The 12,539-nt window shown below is 37.6% G+C and overlaps 1 protein-coding gene across 6 annotated transcripts in view; it reads right to left on the reverse strand.

The window, feature by feature from the left end:
* Positions 1–250: 250 nt before the first annotated feature.
* ATP6V0A1 (ATPase H+ transporting V0 subunit a1) overlaps positions 251–12,539 on the reverse strand; it is a 242,656-nt gene continuing 230,367 nt past the window's right edge. For all 6 annotated transcript variants that reach the window (XM_033919294.1, XM_033919299.1, XM_033919296.1 and 3 more), the window contains one exon: positions 251–2,174. In XM_033919294.1, coding sequence (XP_033775185.1) covers positions 2,081–2,174 — 94 coding nt within the window. In that variant the 3' untranslated portion in view covers positions 251–2,080. The remainder of the gene's footprint in view (positions 2,175–12,539) is intronic.

The following is a 12,539-nucleotide window of genomic DNA, read 5'->3' on the forward strand; positions in this document are numbered from 1 at the left end:
TAGAGAGGGACAGATTCTTCAAACTTTCAAATAATAAAAGAACAAGAGGGCATTCGGAGAAGTTGAAAGGGGACAGATTCAAAACAAATGCTAGGAAGATCTTCTTTACCCAACGTGTGGTGGACACCTGGAATGCGCTTTCAGAGGGCGTAATAAGGCAGAGTATGGTACTGGGGTTCAAGAAAGGATTGGACAATTTCCTGCTGGAAAAGGGGATAGAAGGGTATAGATAGAAGATTACTGTGCAGGTCCTGGACCTGTTGGGCCGCCGCGTGAGCGGACTGCTGGGTGCGATGGACCTCAAGTCTGACCCAGCGGAGGCAGTGCTTATGTTCTTATGACTTGCACAGGATCACAAAGAGCAGCAGTGGGATTTTATCCCATAACCTCTGGGTTCAGAGGCAGCAGCTCTACCACTAGGCCATATAAGGGCATGCTAAGGTCATTTGCAACCACTCAACTAGCTGTAGATAATGTAAGAGCACACATATCTTTGTACATACCACCAGTATACTCCTACCCTGTAAATGTATAGTTACTTGTGAAGCCCATAAGTTTGTGTTCTTTGAACCTTTAATCAAATTACCACATCCTCTGGCAACAAGTTCCAGAGCAATTTGTTGAGTGAACAAAATAGTTTCTCTTATTTGTTTTAAAAGTATTTCAATGTAACTTAATTGAGTGTTCCCTAGTCTCTGTAGTTTTTTGAAAGAGCAAAAAAAAAAAAAGTGATTCACTTCTACCCTCTCAAAATTTTGTAGACTCGATCATATCCCCCTTCAGCAATCTGTTTTCCTGGCTGAAGAGCCCCAACCTCTTTAGTCTTTCCTCATATGAGAGGAGTTCCATCCCCTTTAGCATCTTGGTCACTCTTCTTTGAATCTTTTCTAATTCCACTATATCTTTTTTGAGATACAGCAACCAGAATTGCAAGCAATACTCAAGATAATGTTGAACCATGGAGCGATACAGGGGCATAATAATATTCTTGGCCTTATTTTCCATCCCTTTCCTAATAATAATTCCTAGCATCCTCTTTGCTAAGAATAGACATGGGAGAAGCCACTGCTTGTCCTAGGGTTGGTAGCATGGAATGTTGCTACGATTTGGGATTCTTCCAGGTACTTGTGACCCAGACTGCCTACTTTTGGAAGCAGAATACTGGTGTGATCCAGTGTGGCTATTATATTAACTTTTCTTGGAAAATAAAGAGAGGTCCATTTTAACTGAGATACAGAGGTATCTTGAGTAATACAACTGTACTCCTAGCAGATGTGATAAAGTTTCAAGATCCAGGCTTTTCCTTGATGTTAAGTTTTCTTTTGCTTTGTAAGTATCTCCTCAATTTCATTTTTGGATTTTCCCCTTGTGGAAAATCCACTGCTTATTCCTAGAATAAGCAGCATAAAATCTGTTTTACTACTTGGGATCTAGCTAGATACTTGGGACCAGGGTTGACCATTGTTGGAAACAAGATACTGGGTCTGATGGACCTTCAGTCTTTCCCAGTACGGCAATTCTTATATTCTTATTGTTCTACATGGAGTGAGGAGGATACATTTAAACTTTGTTTCTTTTCTTTTTCAATTTTCCTTTGTAACTTTTTGGGATTCATTCCTTATTATCTTTGTTTCTATTCAAATTGGTTTAGTTTGATGTATTGTAATTAACATTTTACAAATAAGCTAAAATAATTAAAAAAAATCTATCACCAATATTTTAATCTTAGAACTGATAAGAACATAAGCATCGCCTCTGCTGAGTCAGACCATAGGTCCATCGTGCTCAGCAGTCCGCACTCGCGGCGGCCCCCCAGGTCCATGACCTGTAGTGTTCTTTCACTTAAGACATTTTATCCTTTATAGTACCCCTCTAGCTATACCCCTCAATCCCCTGGACAAACAAAGCTTAAAAAGACACCCACTCTCTGTCTTATCATAAGCCATTCACAGATTTACTTTGACAGATGCAGTACAATATCAGCTAGGAAAATTACACAAATTCAGCACATGAATGCACAAAACCCACAGCTCAGCAGAAGAAGCAAATACTGGTAATGAACTACAGAGCACAGCTGGCCCTATTCTTCCAACCGTCCCTCACGGATGCTGTCAAACGAAAAAGGAATAAACTTGAACCCAGCTCCCGTGTAGAATTTATTCTGGAATTCAACCCTATGAGAGAAGAAAACAAAAGTGTTAATAAATCAGATCCACAGGAGCAACTGAATGCACTTTCATTTTTCTACACTAACAACAAAATGGCACAGAGAACATGTCCACCACATGATGCCCTGTGCACTGAATTAAAATGAAATCATCCCTTTCACTGTCTGCCCCAGTTAATCTCCTAACCACCACTCCCCTCCATATGCTGTGAATGTTTAAATCCTGCATGGATTTCTCTGAGAGACTAAGAACAATGGAAACGCTACCTGAATTTTTATTTTTTTTTACCTTTCTATTAATTTTTAAACATGTGAGTTTACAAATACTTATTTCAAGGGAAAAAAAAACAATGTATAAAATACACCAGAATCATACAAATAATATATATTGTAACCCTCAGAGATCCACTAAATGAAAAGAAACCTACAAATTTAAAAAGGAGAAACTTAATTTCAAAATACCCCGAAATTAAGCAAGTAATATGCTATAAGGGTTGGATTCTGAGAAAAGGTGCTGAAAAGGCACCTAGATTATGCCTACCAGTGTCTAACTTAATTGTTTTAAATTTTTAAGTGGTGCCCTCCAGAACTAGTGCCTGGGACCAAGGCACCTAGCGACACCTCGTGATGATGAAGCCCTGAAGTGGGCGTGTTTTGGGGGTGTGCCGGACTTCAGTGTCACTAGGCACCAATGGCCGCAATTTTGCAAGGACTCTAGGTGCAGGAAATGTAGGCCTGTAAAACCCTGACCTACATTTATCCCAGGACAAGCAGGCAGTATATTCTCAACAGATGGGTGATGTCACCAACGGAGCCTATCAAGGAGTAGGTGGTGACTGTGTGTCAAAATGGCAGATGATGTTTAATGTGAGCAAGTGCAAAGTGATGCATGTGGGAAAGAGGAACCCAAACCATAGCTACATAATGCAGGGTTCCATGTTAAGAGTTACTGCCCAAAAACAGGATCTAGTTGTCATCATTGAGGATATGTTGAAAAATATGGTACTTATCATGCCTGAGTGGTTAACAACATCAAGTACAGCATGTTGCCTAGATGGCAGCATTATGCTCCAGGAGAGATGAACAAACTCTGTGACCCTGGGTAAATCACCTAATCCTCCTCTGCCCAAGGTACATTAAATCGTGAGCCCACCGGGACAGATAGGGAAAATGCTTGACATATTTATACGTAATTGAAACTCAAAATATAAATAAATTGGAGAAATAAATAGTAATAAACAATTCACCAATTAAATAATGTATTAAATGAAGTGAATTAAATCATATATTGCTTAACTAATTACAATCAAGTTCATATTGAAATTAGAGTGCTCAGTGTAATATCTCATTCAAAACCAGCAGGTTTGTAGAATTAAGATTGTAACTGCATCATTGCACTCACCTGCCTACCAACCCTTCAAAAACTTATTGAATCTAAACTAGTCAAGCTAACTTATACGAGTATAACATTGAAAAAGTACTTAGCTTGATCCAGATGAAGACAATTGTCAAATAGAGTCAATTATCCTAGGATAGGTCTTCTCGAGATGAAAAAAGAGGTATGTATTCTCTTCAACTGCAAGCAGGAGCTGACAATCGTACAATGAGCTGTTCCATATTGTTGTAGCTGGTTTTGAAACTATAAAAAAGTGAATCCCCAAAACAAAACAAAAAACTGCTCGAACTTATTTAACAAAAATCACCATGTGACCAAAGTTCCTCAGCGTGAAAGGATAAAATGTCCAACATTTCCTCAACACCGATCGTGTTTCACCAAAATTTGCGTCATCAGGAGGAAAAAAGAAAACTAAAAATAAACAAATAAACATGTATAATAATGCAGTTCTCAAAAAAAATTTTAAAAAAATGTTCAAAAAATTCAAAATTATAAATTACCTTCGGGTCTCCTAATGGAAGGAACACGTCGCCAAAGATTCTCAAAATGAAGAGCTGAATCAACGTATGACGTATGGACGTATTTAAGAACGTAGAATGATCACATGATGTCTAACGTCATATTGGCATGTTGTTAATTGTAGCAGAAAATAAGTAAATGTCAATTATCTGATGGTCCATTCTATTTCCTTATTAAGACCATAAGGAATTACTGTTTTCCAAGTATAAATTAAATGTTGTTCATAATATAAAATAATATGAGAGATATCACCCTGTCTGTTGAATTTAAATTGCCTGATTACACAGAACTTGAGATCATTTAAAGAATGGCCAACGGAGTGCCAATGATCAGTTAAAGGAGCTTCTGATTTATTAGTGTGAATACTGCTCAGATGTTCCGCTATTCTTAATTTAATAGCCCTTTTGGTTTGACCTATGTATATCTTATTACAAGGACAAAATATCCCATAGATTACTTGAGAAGTATTGCAGTCTGATGCCCTCGTAGATGATATTGTTTGTTCATGTTAGGCATCTCAATATGATCTGTGGTCAAAGAATAACAACAGTATTTGCATTTGCCACAGCAAGTATGTCCCCTTGGAATCACAGTATCTTGATCAATAAAATTATTATTGTTATAGTTCTTAAAATGTTCACCTAAATTTTTGTTCCTTTTATGTGCAAACATAGGAACCTCCGAAAAAATTGAATGAAAACTTAATATGTTCCAATGTTTATAAATTATCTTTTGAATATGGAAAGTATTGTTAGAGAAAGGTAAAACACAGGTCATTCTTGAATTAGTTTGATCTGATTTATTATTAGGCAACAATAACCAATCACGATTGGCATTTTTGGCTCTCTTGTGGGCGGTTTCGATACAGTGCTCAGGGTATCCTCTGTCATGGAAACGTTGCCCCATAATCTCTGCTTGAGATTGGAATTCAGCAGAAGAAGAACATAAACGTTTTAACCTAAGAAATTGACTATTAGGGATACTATTTTTAAATTTTTTAGGATGGAAACTTCTGTAGTGGAGTATAGAATTTCTATCAGTGCTCTTTCTGTGAATAGTTGAATGGAATTGACCCGATGTTAAAGAGATCTGAATATCTAAAAAACTGATACTTGATCTATCCATATTAGCACTGAACTGGATGTTGTGATCACTTTCATTAAGATGATTTACAAATTGATTCAATTCCTCTACAGAACCTTTCCAAATAAAAATAATATCGTCAATGAATCTTTTCCAAAATAAAATCTTAGAAAAGAATGTTGAACTGTATACATATTTGTCTTCAAATTGAGCCATAAAAAGACATGCCACGGCAGGAGCTACTGTCGCTCCCATGGCAACACCCTTCCGTTGTAAATAATAAAGATTTTCATAAAGAAAATAATTGTTGTTAATCACTAATCGAGCCATAAACATCAAAAGATTTAATTTGTTGCCCACTTGAGATGACTTCATTAAATAATTTTCAATAATCTTCATAGCAGCTTGTTGGGGTATACTGGTGTATAAGGAGGTTATGTCTAATGTGACAAACATCAGATCTTCTTCATTACTAGATGAAATATTTAGATCTTGGATCTGAACTAAAAGATCCATAGAGTCTCTGATGTAGGAACGAATAGTTAATACAAAAGGCTGTAAATAAAAATCAATGTATTGAGATAAAGGTTCTAATAGAGATCCACAACAAGAAACTATAGGCCTGCCTGGCGGATTATTGCGAGATTTGTGTATTTTAGGAAGGAATTTAATCATCGGGACTGAAGGATATCTACAATACAAATATTTAAATTCTTTAGAAGATATAATACCATCAGTATTGGCTTGACAAAGTTCAGTGTATATGGTCCGTTGAAGCTCACAAGTGGGATCATTTTCTAATAATTGATATACAGTTGTGTCAGAGAGTTGACGTTTGGCTTCAGCATGGTAAGCCACCGTATCCAGTTTCAAAACCAGCTACAACAATATAGAACAGCTCATTGTACGATTGTCAGCTCCTGCTTGCAGTTGAAGAGAATACATACCTCTTTTTTCATCTCGAGAAGACCTATCCTAGGATAATTGACTCTATTTGACAATTGTCTTCATCTGGATCAAGCTAAGTACTTTTTCAATGTTATACTCGTATAAGTTAGCTTGACTAGTTTAGATTCAATAAGTTTTTGAAGGGTTGGTAGGCAGGTGAGTGCAATGATGCAGTTACAATCTTAATTCTACAAACCTGCTGGTTTTGAATGAGATATTACACTGAGCATCTAATTTCAATATGAACTTGATTGTAATTAGTTAAACAATATATGATTTAATTCACTTCATTTGATACAGTATTTATACGTAAACCACGTTTATTGTGTTGTAAAACTACAAAAAGGTGGCATATAAATCCATTTCCTATTTGATTGCTACTGAAACACACATAGGGCAAGACATACTAAATACTCTCTCATTCTGGGACATGAGAAATAATACTCAGAGCATTCATCCCTCTTAACTGTGCAGAAGTTAATGTAATGTGTATAAATTCAGGCAGGATAGGAATTCCATAAAGTACATTCATCTGGTAAATATCTTACTAATGAACTTGGTCCCTTGTACAGATTTAATGTAGAAAACGCCCTTGGATTGCTGCCCAGATATCAGTCAATAGAACCTAATATGGTGCATGGGAAAAGTATCATGATTCATAATATAAACAAGAGAGAAAGAGGGCAGTTTGCCTCTCTGTGGTCTAAGAATCTTTCCATCCTGCTACCCCTTGTAGTCTTGGAAATAATGACTCATAAAACAGTTTAACTTATACAACTCAACCAAACACCTTGTCTCCACTCAACTAATATTTCTAATGGTTTATTACATTTTAAATGCAATTTCTGGTGTGCTAACCTGCATATTAGATTTCTTTCTTTCAAAAGAGAAGAAACACAGTCTAGAAAGATAGAGGTCTATAAAATACTGAGTGGATTGGAAAGGGTAGATGTGAATTGCTTGTTCTCTCTTTCCAAAAATACTAGGACTAGGGGACATACGATAAAGCTACTAAGAGGTAGATTTAAAACAAACCAGAGAAAGTATTTCTTCACACATATAATTAAACTCTGGAATTCATTGCCAGAGAATGTGGTGAAATCAGTTAGCTTAGCAGGGTTTAAAAAAGGTTTGGATAGTTTCCTAAAAGAGAAGTCCATAGGCCATTATTGAGTTGGCTTGGGGAAATCTACTGCTTATTCCTAGGATAAGCAGCATAGAAACTGTTTTGCTACTTGGAATCTAGCTAGCTGGTTTGGCCACTGTTGGAAACAGGATACTGGGCTTGATGGACCTTCGGTCTGTCCCAGTATGGCAATTCTTATGTTCTTACCGTGTAGATTTTCTTCACAGTTTATTAGCTCTGCAAAGAATGTTTGACTGTAGCAGTGGTCTCTATTTTCTGGCATGTATCCCATTCGTAGTTATTGGCTACATGTTACATGACTACATTGTTCCAGGAGTTGAGGTACTGACTCATTATGAGTCCTGACAATTTTGGAAAAGTGGGAAGCCAGGGTGACTGGGGCTATAATTGCATGGAAAGGCAATATGAGAGGAATTCGCTTTGTTCTTACTAGAACTTTGGAGAGAGTTTATATCCTATTCTGTAAAGCCTATAGCTTCCATCCATATTGCATTTCTAGCCCACAAAACCTCTCAGACTGATGTGGTTTACAAGACCAAGAAACTGTACAATAGTGATCTACAAAATGACCACTGTAATTATTAGTTTTCTAAAAATCTTACAAATAGGGTGATTTTAATAATTTTCTAACGTGCATATATGAACATGACAAAGAAAACAAATTCTAAAGCTCAGTGTCCTAGCTAGCTGCCTGATAGACAAGTAGAAACTTCTTATAGACCCAGCCTCGTACGGAAGGAAAAACAGTGTTGTGACTCGTAATGGGTGATCTGTATTAAAAAGCGAAAATTGATCCAACAGATACCCGGGCTTTACAGAATAGGAATAGCATGGAATAGCTTCTGGTGGAACTCAGTGTGTCATCTGTACAAAATGGAACGTTTAATTGCAACACAAAATGGTTATTTTAATAGATTTCAGGATGTGTGGAGGCCAATAATAAATTATCATAATGATTAATGTTAATTTATTATTCTTTTTCCTTAGGTGATACTTGATTGAATGGGGAGATGGGTGGGTTAGGGAGATTTACATATATATTTGCATATTTTAATTGACTAATATATATAAGAATGTTATTATTTGTATATGGTTATGGGAGGGGGATGGGATATAAATCTTTTAGATACATATTGTAATGGAATCTTCAAGTGATAATGTATTATGATAATTTATATTTAATGTACACTTGATGTATTTATTAAAATGAATAAAGACTTGAAAAAAAAAAAAAAAAAAAGGAATAGCATGGAATGTTGCTACTATTTGTGTTTTTGCCAGGTACTTGTGATCTGGATTGGCAACAATGGATATGATGTTTGCCCTGTTTAGCGCCCTTTCCCCCTGCATTATAGTCCTCTTGCAACTTACACTTCTCAATAAAAATAGCTAAAGAACCTTATTTGCAGTAATCCCAATTCTCACAATCCCTGGAAGGCAACAGCAATATTTTGGTAGTAATCAGGTTGGAACAGAGAAGGGAAGAGGAAGAGAGGATATTATGGTCTTTTACAGTTACAGTTATTTTATTTGATATACCGCCATTTCTAACAAAAAGTCAAATGAAAGCAGTGCACTATAAACAAAAAGTAACCTCTAAATAATTCTAAATTATATTTTTCACTGTAGTGTCAATTTAATAGTAATCCTACCATGCTTATTTAGCTCCTGATATCTTAAATGGAAAAGCAGCAGCCAAATAGTAGCACCAAAGCATCAATTACTTACATATTTATTTAATTCATTATCTAACCCATTTTCCAAAGTTCAGAACGGGTTACAGGTTAAACATACATAATATACAGTTAACAGGTTACAATTTGTACAAGTTTACGATGCAAGTTTTTATCCTAACTTGACACATGCTAGGGTCTAATACTAATATACGTGGAGGGGCATAATTTTAAAAAAAACCAAAAACTGTCTACAACTGGTGTGGCCCATGCCTGAGCGAGAGCCACGGGAGCTGAAGCGGAACAAAAAAGTTACCTCTGCTGGTGCTTATAACTGCCAGTGGGGCGAGCGCCGATGAGGGGCCAATACTGTCCATTCAGGAAGAAGCGGCTGTGAAAGGGAAGGGAGGAAGTTTGGTCTTCATTGGCCCCCGTCACAGCCTGCCCCTTGGTGATGTAGCGTGCATCATCATTGGGGGATGTTGAGCTCAGGTGAGAGTGGGTGCGATGATCGCAACGGCAGCAGGAAGAGCCACAAACGATGAGCTCCAGTATCTGGATAAAATCACCCGCAACTGCTGGCGGATAAGAATGGCTTTGTGCCCAACATGCAGGTGGAAGGCTGGTTGGCTGGCAGTTTTTTTCACACAATGTACTGAAGTAATAATTAATGCGGGTGGAGTTTTTGGTGGCCTGTGATCGTTAAGAGTGTCTACTTTATGTGTGTGACAGTAGCAGCACTCTCCAGTAATGTAAATGTAATGTAATTTATTTCTTATATACCGCTACATCCGTTAGGTTCTAAGCGGTTTACAGAAAATATACATTAAGATTAGAAATAAGAAAGGTATTTGAAAAATTCCCTTACTGTCCCGAAGGCTCACAATCTAACTAAAGTACCTGGAGGGTAATAGAGAAGTGAAAAGTAGAGTTAGAGGAAAAATAAAATAATCTGACTTTAACTGAGGCCTTTTTCTCCACCTGTTACGGTTATTGGTATTGTGTGTGATTGCTGCTGGTTATTTCCTGGAAGAGAGTAGACTTTTGTGTACTATTTCTAAATGCATACCGGCAATGTCATTTTCTGCCTGCAAGGCAGCTAGTGAATTTTTAAAAAACTTAAATCTTTCAATTAGACAAGGATGGGTACCACATCTTATCTGGTAAACTACTGAATAGCATAGTAGCCACCTTCTAATCTTGTTCAATTTGTATTCTGTACAAGTTGGCATTGCAGAATATTCAGAATAAATTTCACAAATCCCTATAAAAGCAGGATTCTAGTAACCTACAAAAAAAAGCTTACATTGTTTCAACAGCTAATGCACACTGCCCTCTCTGGAAAGTTCTTATGTTGATCCAATCAAAAGCATTACGACTGACAAAGGATTATTTTGCTGTGTAGGCTCCTCAAATCAAGGGTAGGATAAAAAGTGCTCTGTTTTGCTGTGGTAGCTACAAAGCATGAAAATCTAAATGATTAAGCACTCACTGCTAAATAAAGCCATCTAAAATGGACAAAATACAACTCTGTAGGAGACAGTATTCCTCCCGGTGCTGTACTTTATCATTCTAATCTTTCCTACTCAGCCTCCCTTAAATAAACAACCAAGGAAAGGCAATCTATGGTTGCAGAGTCTTTGCAGTTTCTGTTTGGTTTAATCAATTGGGAAAGAAGCTGTTTTAGTACAAGATTACAGCACCTGCAAAGCAAATGCTTCCAAAGTTACGTGTGATAAAACTTCTAGCAATCGATGCCAGTCATTTTCAGCAGCTAACAGACTGTTCAGAGTTTCATTTCCAGTCTTCTTTAAGATGGCTACGCCTAGGAATTCCATTTATGAATCACCCTTTCATGCTTAAGCCTTGAGAAAGCTGTAGTATACTGTACATTAAAATGTTATCCCTGCAGTTCCCATTTCAGCCATTTGGGGGCGAAAGAAGATCTAGATTTCTTTCCTTTTCCTTTAAAGCACTTCCTTTAAAGCACTTAATCCAAATGTGAAAAATCAGTGAAGACCACACACATGCTTTATTTTACAAGCATCCTCAGCCAACCGCATAACTTCATTGTGGGCCAGCTTACCACAAACACAAATTAGATCTGTACATGTTCAATAAAAATGCCCAGAGAAAGAACATGTCTGAGAAACCTAGCATCATTACATTACATTACATTACGGATTTCTATTCCGCCTATACCTTGCAGTTCAAGGCGGATTACAAAAGATTTTACTGGACATTTTCCAGTGAAGATACAATTTTTTTTTTTTTTGACAGAGGAGAGATAGCTGGATAGATTCCTAAGGGGATTTAGGGGTTGGATAGTAAAATGACAGTGCCGAACTGTGTGATATAGACAAAGAGAATATAGTTAGAGTAGGTAAGATTACCATCTATTTTAGGGGTCTGTTTGCTTGGAAGGTGTTTAGGTGGGTTATTTGGGGAAGTAATATCTTGAGGTAGGTGAAGAAGGGTTAAGATATTTGGATGAATTTTTTGAAAAGCAGGGTTTTGATTTCTTTTCGGAATGTTTTGAAGTCGTCCGATGTTGTCAGCAGATTGGAGATGGAATGGTTGAGTTTTGCTGCTTGTGTTGCCAGAAGGTTGTCACAAGCAGCAAAACTCAACCATTCCATCTCCAATCTGCTGACAACATCGGACGACTTCAAAACATTCCGAAAAGAAATCAAAACCCTGTAGCAGCTAGTTTCCACAGATAGCAGAATAAAAGTCTTCATTGCATGAGTGATTTTATCGATAGAATCCATATATGAAAGCCTCTCCAGATTAATATATACAAGATATTTTGGAATTGCTTCACTGCACATGTATGCCAGGGTCATAGCCAGTATTAGCCTGGGCCCCTCTACTTTTGCCACAGGCCCACCCAGCAGCTAGGAACACCATTTCAGCTAAAGAACTCAGAGGCCACCCAGAGTTAGCTAAAGAACGGCTATCAGTGGTACAAAGTGCTCCCATTTATTTCAGCACTAAAAGCACCCTCAATTCTCATGGCCTATGAGAATTGAGCATGCTCTCAGTGTCAGCATCAATGACCACTGACAGCCGCTCTTTGGATATCTTAAGCTAGTGGGGCTCAGGAATCTCTTGTCAGGTAAGCTATTTCTAATTTTGGTGGTCAAGATTGGGGGGAGGGGGTTATGATGAAGGTGGAAAGAAGAAAGGGGGTGCCCAGTGTCCACCAAAGTTAAGAACATAAAAATTGCCATACTGGGACAGACTGAAGGTCCATCAAGCTCAACATCCTGTTTCCAACTAGAGTCCAAGTAGTACAACAGATTTTATGCTGTTTATTTTAGGAATAAGCAGTGGATTTCCCCAAGCCATCTGCAGTACATGAAACTGCAAGGGGGAAAAGATAGCAGTGTTCTCCCGAGCGCCTTTTAGCCGGGCGCTCCGCCCGGCTAATTTAGGTGAGCACCCGGCTGTCTTCCTCCAATGAGTAAGTAACATTTTGAGTAAGCAACATTTTGGAAAAAAAAAAAAGTTCCGTGTCGCCATTTTCTCATGCTGCGTCCTCTTCCCTCAGTGTGTCTCTCCCACACTGCCTTTGCAACTGCAACACAAACAAGTTCCCTGTTT

Source organism: Geotrypetes seraphini, chromosome 13, assembly GCF_902459505.1.
Source record: "Geotrypetes seraphini chromosome 13, aGeoSer1.1, whole genome shotgun sequence".
Classification (NCBI taxonomy): Eukaryota; Metazoa; Chordata; class Amphibia; order Gymnophiona; family Dermophiidae; genus Geotrypetes; species Geotrypetes seraphini.